At 32.4% G+C, this 27,278-nt stretch overlaps 1 protein-coding gene across 4 annotated transcripts in view; it reads right to left on the reverse strand.

The window, feature by feature from the left end:
- TBCK (TBC1 domain containing kinase) overlaps window positions 1–27,278 on the reverse strand; it is a 243,483-nt gene that overhangs the window by 136,198 nt on the left and 80,007 nt on the right. For all 4 annotated transcript variants that reach the window (XM_032400952.1, XM_032400950.1, XM_032400951.1 and 1 more), the window contains 8 exons: window positions 23,825–23,874; window positions 23,512–23,641; window positions 22,301–22,399; window positions 20,355–20,417; window positions 19,510–19,636; window positions 18,267–18,317; window positions 16,663–16,746; window positions 7,646–7,731 (listed from right to left, as the gene is read on the reverse strand). In XM_032400952.1, the coding sequence (XP_032256843.1) occupies window positions 7,646–7,731; window positions 16,663–16,746; window positions 18,267–18,317; window positions 19,510–19,636; window positions 20,355–20,417; window positions 22,301–22,399; window positions 23,512–23,641; window positions 23,825–23,874 (690 nt within the window). The remainder of the gene's footprint in view (window positions 1–7,645; window positions 7,732–16,662; window positions 16,747–18,266; window positions 18,318–19,509; window positions 19,637–20,354; window positions 20,418–22,300; window positions 22,400–23,511; window positions 23,642–23,824; window positions 23,875–27,278) is intronic.

The following is a 27,278-nucleotide window of genomic DNA, read 5'->3' on the forward strand; positions in this document are numbered from 1 at the left end:
CTAGAATCAGTATTTACAAGATAGATATGCTTCAGGTTCATGCATGACAGATGAGCAGTAAGTTCAAAGCATACTGCACACTACACAAATATATACTTTCAAAATGAGGAATGTATGGAATAAAATTTTGAGTTGCTATGTTCATATTCTTACTAAAATTTTAATAGTTATTTTCTGCTATGTCTTCATTCTACCTCTGTAAATTATTACAAAATGACTTAAACATATAAAAATAATTAAAAAGGTCCATTGGATTCAGATGGTAAATGGTTTTCTTTCCCTTGTATACAAAAGGTTATATTAGTTACATCTTTTGCAAGTCATGATTTCCCTAATTCTAAAAAAAAGGAAAAAATCAAATTAAGAAATAAGTAACTATAATCATTTCTTTCTCTATTTTTACTTGACTTACAATATTGAACTGAAAAACTATAAAGTAGAAATTAGTAATAAAATCAGTTGGACAATTTAATGGTTCTGAGATCCACAGTATCATTTTAGGGAGGGATAAGGTATTTTTCAATTCCAGAGTGCCTTTCAATTATCTCACTGAGTAGTAAAAAACGTTTTAAAATTTTTGAAGAAAATTAATTTACCTTAAGTAAAAGACTATAAGACATCTTATGTAGCACTTTCTGGGAGATAGAAAAACACCTTAAAAAATCAAGCAAATACAAAAGGTTAAAATTCAAAGTAGTGAGTGGTAATCTCACCAAGTCAGGCAAGCAAGAAAGTCTTTATTGTTATTAGTACCATGTTGCCTTTGGCAAAGTATTTATTCATTAACTGATGCAGCAAAATAATATATCCACTACAGCTTGTAATAACATGCTTTTCTAAATGTAGATCATATTAATATAACCAAAGAAATAGTATATGATCAGACTTTAACAATAAGTAGAACAAGAACACCAATAATGGTTCACGCCTTAACACTGTATACCTAGTTTGAATAGTTTATATGTATTATCTCATTTAATCATCACAGTGATCCTTTGAGGTAAGATTTATTATAATCAACATTAATAGCAATAGAACTGTGGATAAGAAACTAACAAGTATTTAGCTAGTAAGTTGAAGAGTCAGGATTAGAACCCTGGCCCATTTGATTCCAGTGTCTGAATGGTTTTTCTCTCTCTCAGTTTTCTCAAATAGTGGTCACAGGCTCCTGGGGATCTTCAAGACCTTTAGGGGTCCACATACTCAAAGCTGTCTTCATGACAGTACTAAGGTATTTTTTGTTCTTTGCAAAGCCACTGGTGGATAAAACTGCTGGTACCTTATTACAAATCAAGGTCATGGCACTGAAGTGTAACAGTCATATTCTTGTGAAAGATTAAAATTAACAATTTTACTAAGTATCTTTTTAAATGTTTCATAAGACAAAATGGGAAGTATGCATAAAACATACTGTGTACTGAATTGTAAAGATTGTTTTGAGAAAAAGCACTAGGACGATCATTTGAGATGTGAGTCAAGGCAGGTGCTTTTTTTTTTTTTTTTCAAGAATACCATTTTTTTTCCTTGTAAGCATGACATATAAACAATTATTTTTTCCAGGCTTTCATATTAGGCAGATATTTCTCAAAAATGAATGAAGTGAGCCTATCACTTCAAGAAAAATTTCTAGCAGTCAGGTGAATATTAAAATTTTAGAAAACTTGTTTCTGCCACTGTGAGCTTGGCAGCTTTCCAACACTTAATGATTTTTTGGATAAGATCAATGGTCATATTAATGAATGTGACTTTTTTTATATTGTAAAATGAAATGTTTCATAGTTGGAAGATCTGCATAATTCAGTGAACCAAAATGACCAACATATGACATTACAAAATCATGTGTGGGAAAAGCCAAAGTGCAAGACAGACTGAGCGATTTGAATAGAACAGAGTATGAAAAGTTCATTGGTATGGTTTTAGATTGTACTTTGCAACCAAGCTTTAAGAAACTACCACTGTCTGAAAAGGCCCTTTGCCAACTACATGTCTGTATAAGTCCTAATTTTCTTCATACACTTCAACCAAAACAATGATTCACAACAGATTGAATTCAGAAGCAGATATGAGAATCTAGCTTTCTTCTATTAAACAGAGACTGCAAAAATAAAAAATCATACCACTCCTCCATTATTTTTTTTGGAAAACAATTATTTTTTAGAAAAGCATGTTATTGTGGTTAACATGCAGTGGCTTTGTTGTCATTTTTAAGTAAATTAATACATATTTTTTAAATGTCTTAGTAAATATTGGTAGAGATAACCCACATAAACAAAAATTCTTTGGTGTCCTTGATCCTTAAAGAGGTCTCAAGATCAAAAAGTTTGAAAACCACTGCCTTATGCCATACTTCCTTTCACTTATCTCTCAACCAGTAGAAGGATACATTAGGTTGGGAACAGAGTGGGGGAGATTCAAGTGAGGATTTACTAAATAGAGAAACTTGCTGGATATTTAACTTGTGTGTATGTGTTCTTAGCAAGAAGTTACCGAAATATTACTTTATCATTCCCTGTGAAATTAGTAAGTCTCTGATTTCTAAGATATGGGCCATTTCTGAAAGGTAATTAAACTCTCTTGGGAGAAAGAGAGCTCAATAAGCCATTTGTACTCAGGGGTCTTAACAAATCCAAGGTCAGTAGAATGGGATTAGGACTAATATTGGGGACATCATTGCAGTAGCCAGACAAAAGGGCACAGGCTAGCACTTTGCAGATGGACTAGAACGGGTCAGTGGGGACTCTTGCTATGGGAGATTCTAAATAAGGTACACTTTCCTAATTTATCCTGTAACCACATCTTGATAAAATCTAAAGCTCATTACTAGTAGTCTCTTCTTTAGATTATCTAAAATTTATTTCTGTAGCATTAACAACATGAAGACCAGGAATAACGAAAGAACAAATGAACAAACAAAACAAACAAATACATAAATATTTCTGAACAATCCTTTCACACTTTCTGTTAGTACAAACTCAGCTGAATATAAATTTTGAAAAGGAAGGAGAAAATCCGTAGTAGTATAAGCATCCATTAAGATTGCAGTTAAATGAGAATGGTTTTGCCAGCATGCTTGCTTATCACTGAATTTGTTAGCTTTATCTTTAGTAGTGACAGTAGGTTCAAAAGGCACATATAGTACTGAGATATAGCCCTTATCATTTTTCTTAATGGCCACCTGACAACTTTTCATAATTTGCAAGCTGAATGCTATTCATAGCATTTCAGAAAAATAGTTTCCTTAAGAATGAAGAAATATACTTTCGTGTTCTCATTTCAAAGGCCACATATAATTTCAGAAGCAGAAACGTACACCAAGACAAAAATGATAAAAATCATCCTCGCCCCAATTTTGCCAGGTACACATTACTTACCCTATTTATATGTAAATCACATAACTACCATGACATATATAATCTAAGCATCACATCAGTGAACAATATTCCTAACTATTCAAGCTCCAACAGTACTCAATATTCAGAGTTCTGTGACCCACAGCAAATGGAAAAGAGCCAGAAATCACATCTTTCCTGCAATGGGAGCCTGCATTTCAAAGATGGAAGATTAATGAGGGCTTACTTTGATAGGATTAGTTATTGAGTAGGAAACTCAGTTCAGGATCTTATTACAAAAGTGCCCACCCCTCCCCTTGATGAACCTAGCCTGTATTGTTAGAGATGCAGAAAGTCACCTAAGCAATTATTCTAAAGGTAGAACACTGAAGATAGTAATTTAAGGAAAAACAAAAACAAAAACAAAAACACACTGCACATACAAACTACTAAATGCAACTAAAAATATGTGATTATTAAAAGAGTAAGAAAAATGTTAGAAAAATTCTCCATTTCATCACACGCTTTCCACCACTATTCACTGTCAACAATCTCTATATTAAAAATATCAAATCTGTTTTCAAAATTAAATTTAAAAATAGTCTCAACATTTTCATATTATCTACAGACCTGAGAAACAGGCCAACAAAATACAACAAACCAAAAAAAACAAGATAAAAGATTTCAAAAATAACAATCTTTAAGTAACATTTTAACTTTGTTAAATACCTTTCATTTTTGCTTATTCTCTGAGACAAGAGAATAGTTGAACAAAGCAAATTTTCTCCAGGTTAAGATATATTCTCCTTTCCCTCATTTTTCTTTGTTTACTCTAGGATTCTCAGTAGTGAGAGAACTCTTCTCTGAGGGTGTTTGGAAATATATGTAGAGTCACTTTTCAGAAATACATGTCAGCATTTAATTGTCACCATAATTAGGAGATTACTACAGGAAGTCAGTGGTTAGGGGCCAGCGAGGTTCAACATTTGCCATGTACTAGACATTCTCATCCCACAAGGAACAGTCCCCCATCCCACATAATTATGAATATCTCATAAGATTAATCACAGTACATAAATAAATCAATACTACTTCATAATAATACTAGTATTAAAGAATTTTTACAAGAAATTACACAAAAATGCCCCGTTAATTATAGGAAGGTGTCATAATAAAGAGGGAAGCATAAATCAAGATAGCATACATAAATTATTGAATTATTGAATAATTAACTCACTCTATAAAGTAGCACATTTAACAAACTCTAATGTACTCTCCACTCAGATTTAACAGAGATTAACACTTTGTGGCAATTGTTTTGGAAATTTTTAAAATCAAAATAATACATTATCAATAGAATGAGTGTACCACTCAATTCTAATTTTCTCTTTTTTAAATATTATGTTTTGTACTTTCTGTAACTTCTGTAAAAATTCCTTCCTAGATGTAAGTAATGAATATGACACTCCGTATTTAGGTCTTCTAGTCAACCTAGAACTTATTTTTCTATATCGTATGAAGTTGGCTTTGAGTCCCACCTCCCTTCCATGTAGTTACCTAATTGTATCAGGCCATTTATTCAACAATCCATTCTTTTCTAATTGGCTTATAGAGCCATCTCTGTCACATACCCAAATCTGTTTATGGGGAGGTCTGTTTTGTGTATTTTGTTTTACTAGTTTATATCAATTATCACTGCATTAGTTTTCTTTTGGTTAATATGTGCCTGACTTACGTTTTTTATCTCCTTTTTTGACTAACATCCTTACATTTTTCTCTCTTATAAATACCATACAGATGGATTTTTTTTTTTAATGCCTGAAAATTCCCTTTATTAGGCAATCTAATTAGCTTACATTCTTTCTATGATCTTTCTATGTTTTTACAGGATTGGTTGACTTTTCTTTACTCCATACCCCCACACCCACATTGATTTAGAAGTTCTACATTCTCTATTTTCTTAATGATTACCATTAAAATTTTAATATGCATCCTATACTTCTGCATTTCTTGTGAGTGGAAACACTGACTGCTCTTTGTTCTGGATTATATTTTCCAAGGCTGTTTTTATACAAATATTAGGAAATGTATGTATGGTTAGAAAGCCAACACAAAGATGCTAACACTCCTGCGGCTTGCTGTGCTATGAGTGATAACGTCCTTTGTCTCTGACCCAGGAGTCTTGAGTTTTCTGCCAGTGCCCACGAAACCGTAACAGGCTCATTTATTAGCTTTTAAGTTGAGTGAAATCAAACCCCAGATCTGAAAAGATCCCTGACTTAATGCCTAAGTAAAATGAGTATATTTATTTTCCCATCATATAACACAAAAACATTACAACACTTTTAAGCTGAGTTCTCACCTGCTCTTATCTTTTATAATATTGATAGCTAAAATTTTATTTCTATTCAGCTATTAGCCTTTTCCAAATTAATTTTATGTATAAATATTTAATAGTCATTGTTTAATTAGATTTGTAAGCTTATGAGGATTAGATGAGGGGTTTATTTAAAAAGGGTGGAGCAGTGCTTGGCACACAGTAAGCACTTAATATATGTTTGCATTATTAAGTTTTAACAAGGTTTTTTGCTCGTCGTCCTATACCATACTCATTCAGAGTTCAATTTTTCTGATTAACTAAAGCAAATAGAAATTATATATTTCCTTTTGTGAGTCCTTTCTTAATACTATCTATATTCATGAATATGTGTACAATTTTTATCAGGCTGTCTTGGTAATTCCATACTTATTTTTCTGCATAAATGTTTTTTGTCAATCTACAACACTGCCTGACCCAAGGTCATTTTCTGTTTACTACTGAGCACAATTAGGTGCTTTCAAGAGAGTTCTTTGAAAATAATTATCCCTTCTTTTAGTCTGTGTCTTAGCTATTAGTAGTTTTTTCCCTCAAATATCTTATTCTGTTATCAACTTGGCACTCAGCTCCTCTATAATTTTTTCAACTCTAGCCATAAAATTTAATGTAGTTTTGTCTTATATGTCCCATGATGTGAAGCAAGAAAGGTGGGGTTATGTAAAAATGAATACTTACTATGGTAATATGTATATTGGTTAGTTTTTTTTACAAGGTCTTTTATCTCCATATAACTATAGGGCTTTTCCTTATTTTATTTGTTTCCTAATCTGTATATGTTCTTTTTGGAGCCCTCATTGAACAAACCATGTACTCAAATAAAAGGTATTTCTCCAGAAGCCTAGAAGCAAATGACACTGTAAATGTTAAGAATGGTTACTACAGGCCTGATCACGTCACAGAGTTATATACAGCACAATACAAAGAGCAATGAACTAGGAGTAAATACATCTATGTTTTAGTCTCTATTCTCCCAATGGAAGATGAACTAGACTAGTTGTCAAATGATGTAAGTTAAAATTTTAGTTCTGACTAATTAGTTTTGTTATCTTCTCAAACATTATATTCTCAATTAAATGCTGAAATTATCTGCTTCATATGCCTTGCAGGTTTGTTTTGGGAATCAAATGAAATAATGTTTACGAAAGTACTTTTAAACTTCAAAGCATTCTGCAAGTATTTATACTATAAGTATTATTAGCACTTCAAATAGATTAGTTGAGTGTTAATATAAACATTTTTCATCTCTAATCTTACCATCAATAAACTGGTCCCTGAATATGAGTCTTAAGAAGAAAGGCATGATCAGGAAACAAAAAAAGTTAAGATGGAATAAGGAGAACTCTATCTCAAAAATGTTTTTTTGAGGTTTATAAAAAGCTATGATACTATACTCCAAAACACTTCTAAAAGAGGTTTGACTGCATGTCACGCACCACAGATGAGTAGCAGGCTAACTAACCATGGCTAACCTCTAAAAGTCAACTCTGACTTTTGGGTTGACATGGACTGTTAAGAAGCCAATGAAGTAAGCCAAAATCTGGCGAAGCTTCTGAGGTTAATATATCAAAAAAAACACAGAAGCAGCTACTTAAAAATTCACTAAAGTTCAAATTTCCTACTTCTTCAAAAGCAGCCCTGAGTATCATAAAATCCAAGTGAAAACCCTTACAGCACAGTTTAAAACAACAAACTAAAGTGTTTTTCAAAACAATTTGATAGTACCAAAAAAATTAAAATAACATACTTTCCCTTTACTTAAAGTGAGAATATGGAAGGTAATCACACAAACTTTATAACAGAAGGCTATAGTTGGTAACAGAAACTGGTTCAAAAACACGGACTTCTTATGACAACACAACTTTAAAAACAGTACTCTTTTGTGCTACCTATTTTTGCTTTATTTTTTGCCTCAGGTTCTATTAATGTACCAAGTACTTACATCTGGGATAAATCCAATCTCATTGAGATGATTGCTCAGCTCTGGATCATGGAATGCAATCATCTGTGAGAACACGGTCAGATACTCTGAAATGACAATAAAGTTTAAGACAACCACCATTTTTACATAATACTTCAAATAAAGACATTAAATGCATATAAATTAGTTTTATTTACATTTTCAATGATATTTAATTTCTCCATGAAGAAAACATACTTTAGTAGGTAATTTTCTGTTTTATTACCATTTTAATCACTTACTACTAATTATTAAACATACCAAAAAGCTATGGCACAACTTATTTTCTACCTTCTGAACTATTGATTCATTTCTTGAATCACGGATTACACACGTGATATTTTCCTATTAAATTCAATATACATTTTCTCTCACAATATTAAATCTGTCTTGCATTATGGTATATTCAGAAAGTGGAACAGATACTTAAATAAGAAACAACGCTTTTTTTTTTTTAAGATTTTCTTTCTTTATTAATTTCTTTCTTTCTTTATTTGACAGAGACACAGTGAGAGAGGGAACACAAGCAGGGGGAGCAGGAGAGGGAGAGGGAGAAGCAGACTCCCTGCTGAGCAAGGAGCCTGATGCAGGGCTCGATCCCAGGACTCTGGGATCATGACCTGACCCAAAGGCAGACGCTTAACTGACTGAGCCACCCAGGTGCCCCAGGAACAATGCTTTATAAGCAATCACAAGTAGAATAGTTATACTTTAATTTTGTTTATATATACAGATATAGGCATTTGTTCCAGTTCTAATGTATTTCCATCTAAGGCTCTACATTTACCATATTTAGGAATAAGAATTAGCAAAATCTTAATCAGAAAATAGGCACACAGTAGGCAATTAAAAATATCTGTTGTTGATTCTAATCCTATTGTAATTGATAAGTTCAGTTAAAATATAAGGAATACTCCCTTATTTTCCCCATTCTTTCAACAAGTTGCTTTTCTTGTCAATTTACTCACTATGTTCTAACCTGAACAAGATTCTGGCAATCATCAACTCAAGGGCAAGTTAACCGTATTTTTACAAAGCAAAAAGACAAAATTAACACATATTTTAAGGAGCTCAACTTTTTTTTTCCTTTTTGAGACTAAAATGACAATAACTCGATAAAATGAATAGAATGCAACTTACTTAAATCTAATGGTTACTATGAAGATAAATAAAGGACTGAACAAATATGACTTATATTTTTTGCAGTTAAGAACAGAGGGCTTGGGGAGGTTTCATGATGTATTTAGGATTATTCTCTAGTTTATGACAGACAGGCTCATAATTTAGGTTTTCAGATTCCTAGTGGTTTTTTTCTTGCTGTGCCAAACAGAAGCATATTTCAAAAGAGCAGAAAGTGTGAGTTGTAGGAATATTGGAGAATGTGGTAAGAAAAATTCCAGGTTATCTTTGTCTTTCTGAAGGAAGACAGACTTTCACTACTTCCCAGGGATTCCCCTGGAAATGGTATGGAAGATGCTGAGGAATTCAGCATGATGATGGAATGAGGCATTTGTAATGCTAAGAAGAGAAAAACAGACTGAGATGGGACATTTTTAAGCTTGTTTTCAACTGCAGTTTCGTTATGTGAATAAACTGTACCTTGTTTATATTTGGTTCAAAACAACAGTTCTTTTAAGAAAACAAGAACTAAATAAAATTACATTTTAAAACTCTGGTAAATCAATCATCAAAACTGTTTTCCTTTATCAAATAAGGTCAATACTTGAACTACTAATATTGCTATTTCTGAGCCATCTCCACGACCCACGTCGTCCCACAGATGTGGTTAGTGTCTGTAAATATGGCTGTTACATGGTGCCTGTCACATGATAAAGTAATTTCCATATCTTTAAAAAAATGACAATAACTCAATGAACACTTTCTCTTAATAACTGCAACTCCTTCTTCCAATAAAGTAGCAGATCAAACCAATTATTTGGTGAAAATAACCTATAAAAATAATGTCTGCTTTCTTTTTTTTTAGTTTTTCAAGTATCTTATTTTTAGTATTTCCAGAAATAGTACTAAGTCCTCGACAATCTGTTAGTATAAGTAGCATTCCCTCTTTTCCTCAATGAAAACTTCGCCTCTATTGGGTGTTGTATGTAAGTGATGAATCACTCAATTCTACTCCTGAAACTTAATATTACGGTATATCTCAACTAACTGGAATTTAAGGAAAAACTCGAAACAGAAACAACAAAAAAATAAAACTTTGCTTCTAATGACCCCAATGTATGTTATAATTATTAACCTCTAAGCAATGATACATATTTTACGAAGAGGAGCACCAAGAAGCACCAAACAGGAAAGCCGAGGCGAGGCGGTGCCGTGCTCAAGACCAGGATGAAGCTGAACTCCGTATCTAACCTGAACGTTTACCGGGGGTGCTGGGTAAACAATAGGCATTACTCTATAGCAACAGAATTCATTCTGTCTATCCACTGTCTCTTCTTCTCCTCTAAGAACAAGAAAGATACAATTCACATCAGCTTCCAGAGTTACAGATTGAGGTGAAAACTCGGCTTGGATCCCACTGCCTCAGGGAACTTCTGGGTTTAACCTTTAATTTTTTTTTTCTACTTCTAATTAGCAACAGTATGTTTACAGTCCTAATTTACCTAGAAGCTAGTAGTATGTAACACCAATAATCATAAGCATTCAACTATATGTTGATGAAAGCATATAGTTATTAACTTTTAAAAAGTGCACTTCATTTTAAACTAGAAAATCATGCCTCAGCCAATTCCCCACAGCTATGCTCCAGTTTACTAAATATCATTCTTATCTGAGCCTGATAAAAGATAATTACTATGTGTTATTGCATGGCTAAGTAAGGATGGACTGAAGAAACCTAATCCATAATGAAAATACATTCCTTGCATTCTGTCAAATATCCATAGTGGATTTATGATACATGATATGTGTTATAACTGCGTATATATATATATACATATATGTATATATATATACATAAAATATACACAAATACATATGTATTTTTATAAAATGCACATAAATAAATATGTATATACATTTATATATTATTATACACTACATATCATCTCATCGAAATCTAAGTCATAAGGCTGGCAAAAGTTTTGGTTGCTCAGGACAGGCTTTGGAATGAGATATATTATGGTTTGTTATATTCAGAAAAATTTCTTTAAAGGTGGGATATGGTGGAACTGATGAAGTCAGCACTATGTGATATTTCAAGTTATTTCAAAAATGTACTTAAAAGTTCCCTAGAGTAAATTTTAAAAACTTGAAATGCATATGTCCTTTGATTTATAAATCAACCTCAGATAATTTAAGGGTAGTACAGAAAAACAGACCAGAAGTCAAAATAAAACAAAGAATTTCAAGGATATTCCTGACTCTTAAAATGTTCATAGAACATTTTAATTGTGATTTCTAATAATGAAGATATACATGTAGAGCCATAATATAACCCCCTAAATAGTATTTTCCAACGAACAGATGACTATGTAAGGGTAAATGTTATGTTATTCTTTAAAAAGAAAATCAAGAATTTTGAAAATTCCCTAGACTTCAAGTGAAGTTTAATATTGCACTACTGCACAAAATCATGCCTAATATACATTTTTGTTTTAATGAAACTTTATACCTTTTAATTTTTTGCAATGAGATATAAAATAAAAATAGTCATTTTCCCTTTTAATATCCCTCCAAATTAAAAATTCTTATACCTCTCCTTTAAAACAGTTTCTTAATTCATTACATACTTTTAAATGACAGTGTAAGGATTTTGTATGACACTATTGTATTTTTGTGCAGCTGTTTATAAATAAGTCATCTGTTTGTTTTCAAAAACAATTTCATAAAATGGATACAAGATGAAATTTCAGAAAGTTCCCACACATGGGTATCCTTATTTTTTCCCTTCTGACTAGTCTTTCTTCTTTAATTGTCTTAGATGCAGTAAGGAGAAGATGAAGGATGACAGGGGACAGATTTAAAGCAAAAGATTTCCTCTGCTCACAAATCAAAAATGGCATTCTCAGTTCTGAAAGTTCTGTAACTATTTGTTATTTTCCATTAGGTTGTTAGTTTACCTTGACGATGCTAAGTGTAGATAAATATGCAGAGTCATAAATCTCTTGTCAACTAGAATGTGCCTAAGCTAATTCATTTGGCAACATTTTGACTCATAGCACTCAAAAGAAGTCAAAGTTATTTTACTGCAAATGAACCCAAATTAGATTATCTCCCATTACAAAGTTTGCCAGTTGTAAAATATGGCCTGGTGTCTAAAACAACAACAAGCATCAGCCTTTGTGTTGCAAAGAAAAGAGGTGGGTTCAAAAGAAGAGAAAGATAATTTTTAGGCCTACACTTGTCAGCGATTTTCTTTTCGGCTCACATACCCTGCTCCAGTAAATCTACAAACTCAAATAGTAAAGGCAGACATTTTCAGTCTCAGGAAAAATCTCTTTAGTCACATGATGTAAGACATTCTTGAAAACAGCAAAGGCCGTAAGTTCAATGTATTTCCTACTATCTCCCAATATCCTATCATTAAAGCCATCCATGACAAAGATGTATATTCAACCTCAAACAAGCAATGTACTGTTTTTTCAAATGCATGACCCTTTTGGTGAAATTGCATATTCTCTCTCTCTCTTTCTTATTGTTTGATGAGAAAGGAGATTTATATTATACTCGCATTTTGACAGCTGGCCTTTAGATTCCACCTTTAGTCTATCTTCCTTCCTCCTTCTGTCCTCAAAAACTTATTGAATGTCTATGTGCAGTGTGACCATACATCCTGGTTACATGGAGAGTTCCAGTTGCCACCTGTAGGCTCAGTGTCTGGTGCAGTTAGTGTGCTTTTAAACTCTGAAAAATATCCCAGTTTAGTTATATAGCCATCCTAGCTATGTGATGCACTACATTAAATGTTAGAGAATTACAGAGAAGAAGATATCATCCTTTTCCCCAAAGGATTTAGAAACATATACAGGAAAACAGAATATTGGGAAATTTTTCATGCAATTTTATTTCCTAGATTTATATGGTATTTCTCTCTCCCTTTCCCTTTCTGACTTGTAGGAACCACATCTTCCAATGGTCCAAGTGTGAATATGCTTTAGTTTTATAAACAGTACAAGAAGGACGCCTGGGTGGTTCATTCGGTTAAGCGTCTGCCTTCGGCTCAGATCATGATCCCAGGGTCCTGGGATCGAGCCCCGCACTGGGCTCCCTGCTCAGTGGGGAGTCTGCTTCTACCTCTCCCTCTGCTTGCCGCTCCCCCTGCTTGTGCTCTCTCTCTCTGGCAAATAAATAAATAAGATCTTTTAAAAAAAATAAATAAACAGTACAAGAATGTTTGAAGTTGTAGCAAAATTCCAATTGCTGTTTTGGTGAACAACATACAGCAGAATGACTTTGAAGTATAGTTTAAAAGTTTATAGGCAGGTTTTCTAGGTTGTTCCTTTCTTAATTGAAAAATGAGGGGCGCCTGGGTGGCTCAGTCGTTAAGCGTCTGCCTTCGGCTCAGGTCATGATCCCAGGGTCCTGGGATCAAGCCCCACATCGGGCTCTCTGCTCAGCGGGAAGCCTGCTTCTCCCTCTCCTACTCCCCCTGCTGTGTTCCCTCTCGCTGTCTCTCTGTCAAATAAATAAATAAAATATTTAAAAAAAAAAAAAAAGAAAAATGACATAAAGGTATAGTTGGGTTTTCCACAAAGGATTAGTTCCCATTCTTTTTTTTTTTTTTTTAAGATTTTATTTATTTATTCATGAGAGACAGAGAGAGAGAGAGAGAGAGAAGCAGAGGGAGAAGCAGGCTCCCAAGGAGCAGGGAGGCCGATGCAGGACTCGATCCCAGGACCCTGGGATCATGACCTGAGCCGAAGGCAGACGCTTAACCATCTGAGCCACCCAGGCGCCTGGATTAGTTCCCATTCTTAATAATTAAATGGCTGCCTCTCTTCACTGGCCTAAAGTTGCCTTTTTTCTCTTCAATAGCCTAAAGTATGTCTCTTCTGCAAGTTATAAGCCTGTTTTCCAGTATCTCTGCAACTCTAACCAATCTATCCCTTTCAGACTCCTCCACCTTTTTCAATCCAACTATTACTCTAAGGTTCTGAGTCTAAGAGTAATTCTAGGAATCTTAATTTAGAGGTCCAACTCTGAGCTGTTTAACCAGTATATTTTACATTCCTGTGTATTGATATTTTACCAACTCAATAGTAACATTACTGGGGATAATTTGATAGTGCCAAAAATGATAAAGAATATTCATTTAGGCTAGAAGTAAATTTTTTATCTTCTTTAAAAATGTCTGCAGGTAACAAGTTAATAGGATCATGGTAAACAAATAAACAAACAAAACAGGATATCTTGATTAAACGGAATTTTTGTCTCTTCTGTAAGAGGCAAAGCATTTTAGAGTCTTATGAATATGTAAATACTGTATTTTATGAAAAAATTTAAAATAAAAACTTCCAATTTCTATCAGTTTATAATTATAAAAACAAATATTTTTTCCAAATAACATTTAAAATTGCTATCTAATATCAAAACTTTTGGTTTCTGTAGAGACAATTCAATGACTCAACGAATATGGAATTCTGCAATTAGCTGTTGAGTTGATTGGTTTCATATGATAAACAACTTTTCCAAATCTTGTGGGGGAAAAAGTGTGCATGTGCTATTGATGCTAATCAAAAATCAGTGTCACTTTGAAGTTTAAAGCTTAAAATACTATATAACAAAAGGGGAGGGGAGGACACACAAAGAAGGAAAACAATAAAATGAGAGCTGAATATTTCTAATTCCAAGCCTAAAATAAACATTTTGAAGAAAAATAAACCACTATTCTTCCATAAACTTTAGTAACCAATAATCAGCATCCTGTTTCACCTCATTCTTTAGCTCTTTTTTTGAACTTCAGGCATCAGATTTGACTACTGGTTATTTTATCAACCTATTTTGGACTTTTTTACTGCAGTTCTCTTCCTTGTTCTGTCTTAAGGATATCTTTCTCCCTTTTTGCCAAGCAAATTCCTAGTCAAATTTCAAATTCATCAATAAATATCCCCTCTTTCATGAAACCTTTCTAGACATGCTATCTCTTCCCTTTGCTACCAAAAAGAAAAGAAAATTTGGAAAAAACACAAAATAACTTCCCCAACTTCTTCCTCTGTGCTAATATAGTAGTATGAATATTTATTTCATTGGCGTATAAATAGTTATTTTCATATTTATTTCCTATACTGGGCTATGAAATCCCTTGGAAAAGGCCTGAGTGTTATTTACCTTAGGAACTTCTATTAAGTAGTGCCTGGCTTAGAGTCAGTGCAGAACAATTACTTACTGAAAGACTACATTTGTTGAAATTGCTTTTTTCTCTTTCTTTTTTTTTTTTGAAACTTTTTTTCTTATATAACATATGGTCAATACAAAAACTGAACAAATAAGACACCTTGTTTATTGTTTCTTGGGAAAATATACATGCTACATTTTTCATCATAAAATTAAAGAACATTTACTGTAGCTTTGAAAAGTTTTAAGATTAGTTACCAATTCAAGATTTCAAACACAAATTTATAGAAATTATAAGTGAGAAAATTATTAACATTGACATAAATAAGCTTTAAGTAATTGTATAGTGTTTTAGTTACAATATGAGAAAATTATTAACATAAAAATAAAATTTAAATAATTGTATAGTCTTTTAATTACAATATTAAATGTTAAAATATATTACTGATTAACAAATTAAGAGTGGTTTGGCCTTTCTGACTAAGTCCCTCCAAATTCATGTTGTGGACACTATGGTTTCTCTTTTACTTATATGAAACAAGATCTTGTCTTATTTATTTGTATAATAAGCCTTTTTAAAGTGTATTTAAAAAGTTTGCAGCTAAAAAGTATAAAAACTCATTTTTTTCAAGTTGGAAATTCATTATCAATATAAAATATACACATTCATCTGTATTATAAAACAATTACCAGAAAAATGAAACTAAATTTTTCTAGGTAAATCATTTCTGTATTTTGAAATAGGAATCTATATAGAACCATAAGAAAAATGAATGTAATAGAAGCTATGTAATATGGCCTTCTAAGAGCTAGCTAATTCATTTTATAAGTTCTGTTTTTTGTTTTATTATGTTATGTTAGTTATCATACTTTTTTTATTATTATAGAAGTTCTGTTTTAATTGCTTTTTTTTTTAAGGATTCTCCAAATATCTTCATCTTCCTTAAAGTATAGGATTCTGGCTAGGCATTATGCTTTAAGAGAGGCCTGATAAATTTGGGAAAAGATTACTTCCAGGCTTTATATATGAAACCTCAGTTAAAATTATGGGTTCATGTTAGCTTTAAAAATAACAGCATTATTTCTGACTTTACTTAACTAAAGATTAAGGAATCACCTTTTGTGATGCACAAATACTTACCTGAATATTTTCTACCTTTAATCTTTTCAGTTTGTTTTGGTCACTATTTGATAAATTCTTTGCATCACATAGTCTATGAAATCTCTTGGTATCATTCAAGGTGTTATTAAATCCACTCATTTTGGATTTTGCTGGAATCTTAAAGAGTATACTGCCAATTCTATAATAAACATCACTGACAAAGGTAATAAGGAAACTATGAATAAGTATGGAACACATCTCAATAAGATAGAAGATACACTCTTATAATACCTAACTTCATAAATTCTCAGAAGTTGACATTACATGACACTTGAAGTTGGATGGCTTTACTAAATTAACATAAAAGCGAAAAGCAACTTCCTTCCTATAAAACATATTTGTCTTTGGTTATAGTGGTCATTAGAAAAATACCATAATTCTTTATGGACTTGAAGAAAGACTAAACCTAATGGTCTCTTTATGGGTTTTAGTGATGGATTATTATCATATTTTATGGGGTCACAATCATAAATTTAATTTAGTATTGGTTATTTTTGACATAAGCACTTTCTCTGTAAAAAGACAAGTAAAGACATTTGCTTACCTTGTATTACATGTGAATTGTCTTTCAAGAAGAAGTTATACAGGTATTTGGGGATAAAAGCAGACATACATGCATAAGCCAAGGCTAAGAAAGAACAAGGCAAAGAAATACAGCAAATTAGTTAATGGGATAAATGGTCAGCAGTCACTCAGCACACAATCCTTGAATCTACTATTAAACAAGAGTCATGTTAACATTGATGGAAACACAAAATTAAGTGGGGGAGAACCACCTATCCTTTAAAACAGAAAATATTTTGGACAATAAAAGATAACCATCCTAGTAACTTTTCAGTTTTGAATGAGTGTGGCAATCATTATCCCACAACAATAAAAACTTTTATTACCAGAACTTTATACTTAAAAATATCTAAATTTGGTCATTATTAATGAGCTATATAGACCTCAAGATCCTTAATTTTTGTTGATACAAACAAAAGAGTATGAGAACTTTGGATTTAGGAGCTCTAGTCATAAATTGTTCTTTCAAACACAGATCTCTTAATATTCTTGGATCAGTATGTGTGATAATAGACTGTGCTTAACTACATATAGCAAAATCTCTGCTAGATTAATGAGTATTGATGTCAGAAAACAGTGCATTTTAAAAATCATTCAAATAGTGAAATTTTAGCTCTCTGGGATTATGCTATCTCTACTCAATTCCTGAAATCTTTGTAAATTCTGACATGAAATAGAATTTGAAAAAGATGGAGATCCAAGATACTTATAGAGATTCATGCTATATAGGGTATCAGTCTCTAGATGTGATATCATTAGTGATTAGAGTCAATTAAATTTAACAAATAGGGGCACCTAGGTGGCTCAGTCATTAAGCGTCTGCCTTTGGCTCAGGTCATGATCCCAGGGTCCTAGGATCAAGCCCCGCATCAGGCTCCCTGCTTCTCCCTCTCCCACTCCCCCTGCTTGTGTTCCTGCTCTCTCTCTCTCTCTCTGTCAAATAAATAAATAAAATCTTTAAAAAAAAATTTAACAAATATTTTTTGAAAAACCTACTATAAAAGAGGCATTATAAAAACAAAAACAAAGAGGGGCACAGAAAATAAAAAACCTGTCATTAAAAAAAGCTACTAACCAAAGAAAGGGTTACTATGTTAGTATATAAACAACTAAAATATAAAACATACATAAGATAAATTTCCAGAAATACAAGGTGCTATATGGGTTTAAGAGGGAGAACAAGAAAAGTCTTCATTAAGGAATGACTGAAATGATTAGCTTTGGAGATATAAGACCACTATTTATTTCTTTACAAACTGTTTAGAAAGTATACATAGACCAAAGCTAGTCTCTAAAGAAGTCAAATTTTCTCCAAAGTTTCATTAAATGGTCACCAAAGAAGATGAATTCGTAATCAGATACTCCCTAAATTTCTAGTCACTGCCTTGTTACAATTGAAACTCTAGTAATAAATTAACCTTTTACATCCTCTAAAATGAGTCTAACAGATTATTTCACAGAAATTTACAGTATCTACTAGGAAGAGATCAAGAACCTTACAATAAAAACAAAAACCTTTCCTCTTTGAATAAAATATTTTAGAAAAATATGTACAATGATTATTTAAATGATAAATAGGCTTACCTTCATTATTGAAATTTAAATATAGGAATGGAGCACAAAGTGAATCAAGACCTGATGGGAAGGGGTTGGGGGGAAAGAATGCAGTAAATACAAATCAATATAAGTGTATATACATACCTTATTCAGTTGCCTGCATTACTTCTACATAGATTAAGCATTATAAGTATTACTCATCCAGAAATATATTACATCATGGGGTAGTTTGAGGAGTAATTGATAATGACTGGCATATAGTAAATGCCCAAATCAAATCAGATATTGTTATTATTATCTATTATTATGAGTTAAAGAGAGAAATACAGTAATTGAAAAATGTAAAATTGATAGAAGGCTTGAACTATAGTCTCATCTCTGACCCTGTGTGATCTTGGCAATCATTTTAACATCTCCAAGCATGTTTCCTTATCCTGGCGATGGAAATTTGTCTTACAAGTTTCTCTGGGATGATGAAAAGCAATCTTTCAAAAATTGTAAAGTAAAATACAAACATGTTACATATTTCTTTTATTGATAATAATGCTGTTCATGTGTTGTCATGTTGAAGGAAGGCACATAAATCTATCTATAATTGTTAGGAAGACACAGAACTCTAAAAGGGATAAAGGTAGGAAAAATAATAGCTTCGCTTTAAGTTTGGCCAGAAATTGAGATTTAAAATATAAAAACTACTGTTCATAACAACAAATTAAAAAACAGAATTGGGAAGAATGGCCATCTCATTCATAAATTTATCAATGACTACAAAAATAATGAGAAGGGCTAAAAATCAAGGATATAGAACATTAAAGTTATTTAATAAAAGAGAAATAACAAATATAATAAGCAGTTTAGGGTAGTATCCTATTCTCCAATTCCTAATAACCATGATAACTAAGTTGTAAATCATTAAATGACAAGAATATCAACTAGCCCCAAATTATTTATGGTACAATATTATTTTATTATTTGCATAAGCATTAAAAAAAGTATCCCCAAAGATTACAACAGCACAAAATATTCTTCCTACTTTCCTAATCAACATTATGGTAAATTGTTTCATTAAATATCATGCATTTAAATGATATCCACTAGGCATTTAGACAAAGTTAAAAAAATGTTCTCTCTAAAAACAGATAACCAGTAACAGCTTTCCTCAAAGCCAAGGATATTTTGATATTTTGTTTTAATTTTTTAAATTGTCAGTCATGCAACATGCTCCTTATACTTCAAAAAGAAGCTTAATAATTGGGGGAAAAAATGTTACCTTGCCAATACACAAGATCAGGATGAGACACGACCCAGGCTTTTAATACACGCCTAAATTTTGCATGACCTTCTGGTGATGATAACAGTTCATCATACTGATGACACCGAGGAATATCCACTTCAATCTGTAAAACAGCAAAACAGTAAGATGGAACTGGAATAGAGTGATCTCCAATAAATCTCAAGATAAGGAAAAGGAAAGAGTGTATCTTGAATTTCAGAATAGACCATCTACATAATCCTGGTGTCTGAAGTTTTTAAATTTTATAATAGTCCTCTGGAAACACCAAAAAAGTTGCATGTATACTTAAACAAAAAAAGCAGACCATTTCTATTGAAAAGGTATATATTAATATAGTTTTCAAAAAACCTTCCTTTATAACCTGGTCTAAATAAAGGGCAAATTCTTCAGATAAAAAAGTACAATTATTAGGAAAAGTTACTTGGTCTAAACTCCTTTGAAGCATTCTAACTCACTAACTTGTGAGTAAAATAAGAGCTATGCATATACATATACATATGATGGCTGCTGAGTTTCATAATTAAGAAAATTCTTCTTGGGCGCCTGGGTGGCTCAGTTGGTTAAGCGACTGCCTTCGGCTCAGGTCATGATCCTGGAGTCCCTGGATCGAGTCCCGCATCGGGCTCCCTGCTCGGCGGGGAGTCTGCTTCTCCCTCTGACCCTCCCCCGCCTCATGTGCTCTCTCTCATTCTCTCTCAAATAAAAAAATAAAATCTTTTAAAAAAAAAAAAAAAAAAAAAAAAGAAAATTCTTCTTGCCTTTCTAAAATTTAAAGATTTGGCAGAATTATCTTAGGTTGTTTAAGAAAATCTAAATCATACCTGTCTATCTGTAGGAATTGGAGTATCTTTATCAATTGCATCATACTTGGCATGAATAGCTCCCTGCAAAAAATAAGAGAAGATATATTAATTTATCATATCCTTAATAAATTATTGACTTAGACAAAATATAGTTCTTAGAAACATCTATCTTTGAAAGCACACCCAATTATAGATAGGCACATTCAAGCCCAAAGCATCCTCTTAGAAAATTCTTCACATCTTTTACAATCTGTGATGAAAGTCTGTGACAATTTACCGTTTTGCTAAGGCAGTCATTTGAATTACACGTACAGGAAGACAAATATGTTAAAAGAGTCTTAATGAGTATGCTTAGCTAATCTCCCAGCTCCCACAACACAACACAGCCTTGCTGTGCTCTATTCATTGTCAACTCACACATAGTAAGTTTCATGAAGAAATTAAAAAAAAAAAATGGGGGGGTCATCCCTTGAGAAATTTTCCTGTAAAGTTGGAAATGAAAGCAAAAATAAAATAAAATTGTTTAAAGGAGTTCAGCACCAGAAGGAAGAGGTTTGGGACAAATTAAAGAATGAAATTCCATGTGGAATCCCTAATGGAATCATTAAGGGATTAAAGAGATTATTTACATTTTCCATTTATAGCTCTACAGAAAGAATAACTGAATAAACTACTTCAAATTTTGGTCATGTTCTATAGGATCAAGCATAGATCAATTCTTAATTCTCTGGTTTACTGTAATGGTAGAGAAAGAGCTAGGAATTTAGAGTTCAATCTCTGATGTAACATGCTATTATCAACATCTCTGGTACATCTACTTTATAAGACATTTAGACAACCTGACCTTGGAATTCCTCTTGAATTTTAGCATTATATGGTTCTACAACTCTAATTATCACCATATGGTAGGAATAACAGGCATTCTTATTAAGCAACCAACCAAACTCAAAGATATTTGTAGACTTCACCAAAGAAATCAGGAATAAAGGAAGGAATTCTTTCAATAGAGAGTTAAAAGGATTAAAAATACTTGGGAGAATTCACACACAAAAAATAGGTGATGGATATCCATAAGGTTTCTATAAGAGAATACAGAAAGGCAGGTGACAAAGAAATTGACAGGAAATGAAAAAAAATTGGCAATGATTTGGCCCATTATCATGACTGCTGTCACCAAAGTCTCTGTTAGTACTGCAAGTCACTCTAATAATGTGACACCTTGCCTCTTCTCACTGCCACAGATAAGGTATTATAGAAGACAGTAGCTCCTGGCAGCATGGTTCTGGTAAGATAGATATGCCAAAAGGCACTAAATTATATTAATGATTTTTGACAAGGTTCAAATTAGAATGGAATATTTCTCCTCATAAATAAGCAGTTCTATTTCTAAATGAACATACTTTATAAGCAGAGCTATATACTTATAACTGAAATATATATTAAAATATTCTGATTTTAAAATGTATAATCAAGATAATTTCTGAGTCCCATTAAATGAAATATTAAATAGCATAAATCTAACAAGACTTCAATTATATTTTTCTATTCTATCTAGTCTATTCTTTTCTTCTATTGCTTTCACTATAAATTGCCAAATAATCTTAACTCAAATTTTACTATATAATTTCCTAACAACTTGGAAAATATATATTCAGAAAGTACTTTCCTTCTTCCTTTTTTCTTAACACTATTGATCAGCTTCTAACATCTTTTCTTTTTTTTAAGATTTTTAAAATTAATCAATTAACTAACTAACTAATTAATTAATTAATTAATTTGACAGAGAGAGAGACAGCGAGAGAGGAAACACAAGCAGGGGGAGTGGGAGAGGGAGAAGCAGGCTTCCCGCTGAACAGGGAGCCCGATGTGGGACTTGATCCTAGGACCCTGAGATCATGACCTGAGCTGAAGACAGACGCTTAATGACTGAGCCACCCAGGTGCCCCACCTCTTTTCTTTCTTACCTCAACTCCCAGAAGGGCAGCCCAGGTTAAACCTCTCATAAGAGGAGGAATGTCAACTCTTGCTTCTTTCCAGATTTGATTTTTTTTATACGGATAAGCCTATAGGTAAAAAAAAAGATATGAAAAATACCTCAAGTTAACAAGTACCTTCTTTTAATCTAAATAGATCTGAATATACCAGTGATAAAGTTGAAGGTGACTTGCAATAAATTTCCAAGTACCTGAAATTATTTTACCTGATGTTATTAATACATATTAAGTTAGTAGTGGAATAGTTCCCTAGCCTCTCTGTAAATCTTATATAATACAATCAAAGAGAGGAGCTGAATCTACTGTTTTTAACCATCCCTCTCTATTTTATATATATTTTTTTATTATGTTATGTTAATCACCATACATTACATCATTAGTTTTTGATGTAGTGTTCCATGATTCATTGTTTGCATATAAGACCCAGTGCTCCATTCAGTACGTGCCCTCTTTAATACCCATCACCAGGCTAACCATCCCCCCACCCTCCTCCCCTCTAGAACTCTCAATTTGTTTCTCAAAGCCCAAAGTCTCTCATGGTTCGTCTCCCCCTCCGATTCCCCCACTTCAGTTTTCCCTTCCTACTATCTTTTTTTTTTTTTGACATATAATGGATTATTTGTTTCAGAGGTACAGCGCTGTGAATTGTGTAAGACTGTTGAATCACAGACCTGTTAAAGGCTCCTAATACAAAATTTAAAATAGCTTTATAGAATGCTTTAGCCAATTTACACTTACTCCAGAAGAATGAGAGTTCCAATCTCAATATACATTTACTCACTTTGCTAATTCCATATGGAAAAAAAGTCTATTTTTTTTCAGTCCCAGTTAGGATACATATTTTGAATAGATTTACTGACTAGCTGTATTTCTATTATGTTTTTTATCCATTTCTCTGTTTCAATGATAGTCCTTTTCTCTATTGATTTTTAAGTATTTTTTAAATAGCAAGGATATTAAATATCTTTTGTCTAATGTGGTTTTGCATAGATTCCTTCATCTTGTTTTTACTTTTTAATTTTGTTTACTATTATCATGTATCATTTTTATTATTAATCAGATAAAATAGGTCCTAAGAATTAGTGTTCTCATGACATCAAGATTCCCTAAGAATTACCAATGAAATAAAAAAAAATAAAGATTGTATATGGACTCTTTCACCTTACACTTTAGAATCCTACCTTTAGTAGCCTGTCAAAGAGAATGATTCTGTTTAGTTGGTACTCTGTGTCCCTCTCTCGGATGATTAAAGGGAGAGTGGCAGCTGCAGACAACTCATTATTGCTGTTTGAATGAGGTAAATTAGACTGGCTATAAAAGAGAAACAAAAGGAGAAAAATTGACAAAATGTATAAAATTAAAAAAAACAGAACACCACATTTTTGTATTCTACTTAGGAAACAATTTTCCAAAAAAATAGGCAGGCTTCTTATCAATCTAATAGAAACAGAAAAGAAAAATAATGGTAAAAAGAATATATATATATATACTCACTCATCTTCAAGTAGTGGGTAAAATGCTTCTCCACCAACATCTTTTAACCTCTGAATTTAAAGAGAAAATATTTATGATATTTAAGATCTGAGACAGAAATAGTCATCTTTATTTAAAAGGAAAATGATGTAAAATTATATATTTATAAATATAGCAAGGAAACTACAAAACAGAATTTAAAATCCATTTATTGTAAACATGCAAATACACCATGCCTCCAGTGATTAAGTTTCGCTGTAAAGAATATTCTTTGTTGTTTTGGTTTTTTACCTTCAGGCATTTCTCATAAATGTTATACACCTATTATGATAGTTTTCTAAACACAAGGCAGAATTGCTAAAATTAGTATAAAATTGAATAAATGGATAAAACTTTTTAAAATTATGTGAAGATTATACAAAAAGGTACTTTTTAATACACATCTCTTAATTTAAAACTTGAGTCCAATTTATTTTTGCCTTGACATTAATACAAACTAAGACAAAAGTAAGGTGCTAATAAAAGGATTCAAAAGAATTTCTCACATCATACTTTGAACATGCATGATTCAAATAGTTGGTAAATCAGCTGACAAAATTCAGTTTTCTTCATTCTGTTTTTCACAAACATATTATAATAAATGTTACTCCAAATAATAACATTGCCAGGATTATAGATATTCAAAAACATAAGAAGGCAGGCAATAGTAAAGTAAAATCATAGACACATCCTAAGTAGGGTGATTAACGTTAATGTCATCTTGCCTGCTGCTCTGCTCTTCAGTTCAAGTTCCAACTTGAAGGCAGAGTACCTGCTCCTGTGGGGACTGACACAGAAGTTCAAGCTCTGTGTGTAGCCAGCATTGATCTTCTGTTGATTAGAGTTACTGTGTACTCACCCACGTGAGTTAGCCTCAGAATTTTTAAAAGCCAAAGAAAAATCGTTTACCCACCACTGAGACTCTGGCAAACACTGATTTTATGCCTGGCTTTTCTCTAAAATTTGATGTGCTGTAGATTTATCCCATTTTGCCTCTAAACTTTTAGGTGTTTCTTTTGTGGATTAAAATTCTAAGTAGAAAAATAATATTTTCTCAAATTTTACCCCATTATTTAATATGCACATTGTTTTAAAATTTGGGTTTTACTGTCCTGAAAGTCATAGATATTATAAGTAACTTTTCTGCTTTTTTTGTATTAAAAATTTAGCATATTAAAAGTACAAAAAGGGCAAAAATAGAGAAAAGTAGAAGGTAAAAATTATTTGGTTTCCATATTATTTTTAAAATCAGCAACATAAACTTTTTTCTTAATAATTATAGAAAAAAGTATTTTAAATTTCAAAAGTGGGAATGTAAGGTCATTAAGCAAGTAAAATTAAAGCCTTGTATTCATTTAACTTATGTTCATATACTTTGGATTATATTTAAATTAAAGAAGCAAATTAAGGGTAAAATCAAATCAGTCAAAACCATATATTTAGATGTAGTTTATTGTTTGTTGCTTTGTACTGCTACTTATTTCATCCACTATACACATTCTTTCTTTTCAAAGAGATGATAAGTTTAGTGTATCATGTAGTAATAATTATATATTTAAATGCTCTATTCCTTGCATTATGGCAGATAAGAGATTCTAATTCCCTCCTACTACATAATATGTAAAATATTAAATGACAGGAAAAGCCTAAAAATATAAGAAAAATGCAATGATAGGTGACCCAAAGCTGGGCTTAGAGAGAAAGGATATAAGCTAGAAATAAAGTATACTGATAATTGTGGCCTAGGGTTTTAAGCACAATGGGACAAAGACTTGGGCATCTGTTGAACAGGCAGCCAGACTGGAGGAGACCCTGCTATATTCAAGTAAAGAAAGAACTGCATGTGTTGGGGGTGGAGGGGAGGATATCCGACTTTAGTCAGCCCGAGTCATTGATGTGGGGAAGAAGAATACCCAATACTGATGCCTTTTAGTTTCCCTGTCTCTAATAAGGTAAGGAGGGAAGCTGAGAAGCTTTATATGAAGGTCACAGCCCAGAGACACAGGTTCACTAAAGGGCTGAGACCTAACCATAGGATTATAGAACTCCTTCCCTTCCCTACCATACCTCCATGTCAATAGAGCTCCTATATAAAAGGGGATTCCAGCTGAAAGAGCTGCAGGCCTTAAACCCTATTTTAAAAAGTCTCTAGGGGGAAAAAAAAAAAAGGTCTCTAGGGAAACCCAAACACACCAGGGGAAACAAGAACAAGGATAGTTGAGGAAATTTTAGCCTCTGACAAAAAAGCTACACAAATAGTAAACAGCTATATCTTGAGCTAAAGGCCTATTTACCATAGTTCTTTTTACTGGTAAATCATGTTAGGGTTTCAACAAAAAATGGCAAGGCATGCTAAAATGTGAAAAAGACACTCTGAAGAAACAAAGCAAGCTACAGAACCAGCCTCAGATATGTCAGAGAGTTTGAAATTATCAGGCCAGTAATTTAAAATAACTCTGATTAATATGCTAAGGGCTCTAAGGAAAAAAGTGGACAGCATGCAAGAACAGGTGGGTAATAAAAGCATGGAGGTAAAAACTCTAATAAAGAATCAAAAGATGTAATCTATGTGTTATAGAAACATCAGAAGAAAGGAAGAAACAAAAGAAATATTGGAAGTAAAAATGACAGAAATTTTCAAAATTAAAGACACGAAATAACAAAGATCCAGGAAACTACAAACATCAACTGGGATAAATACCAAAAGAAAAACCTATGCCTAGTAATATCATATTCCTTAAAAGAAACCATCAAAAGTTAAAGGAAAAGCCACAGATTGGAAGATATATGCATTACATATAGCCAACAAAGACTCCATATTTGGAATATATTTTTTGAAGTCCTCAAATCAATAAGAAAGCACCCAGTAGAAAAACTGACAAAAGATATGAACTAGTAATATATAGAAGAGGTAAACAGACTACCAAGAAATATGAAGAGATTTGTAACTGCATTATAATCAGGGAATTAAAAATTAGTATTATAGCAAAACACTATTCTATATCTTTTAGAGCAATAAATTTTTTTAAGATTTATTTATTTGAGAGAGAGAGAGAGAGAGAGAGCGCAGGAGTGGGGGGGAGGGGCAGAAGGAGAGAGAGAAGCAGACTCCCCACTGAGCAGGGAGCCCCAAACAGGGCTTGATCCCAGGACCCTGAGATCATGACCTGAGCCTAAGGCAGACACTTAACCGACTGAGCCACCCAGGTGCCTCTAGAGCAATAATTTTGTAAAAATTTGATAATATCATGTGTTACCAAGTATATAGAAAATGAGAAACCTTATCCAATAATGGTAAAAAGATACAACTACTTTTGTGAATGATTGAACAATATATACTAAAGCTGAAGATGTACAGATCCTATTTCCCAATAATATCACTCCTGGGCACATACCTTAAAGAAATTCTGACATATTTTATGAGATTAGGGAGGAA

This window comes from Phoca vitulina, unplaced genomic scaffold, assembly GCF_004348235.1.
Source record: "Phoca vitulina isolate PV1807 unplaced genomic scaffold, GSC_HSeal_1.0 scaffold3, whole genome shotgun sequence".
NCBI lineage: Eukaryota > Metazoa > Chordata > Mammalia > Carnivora > Phocidae > Phoca > Phoca vitulina.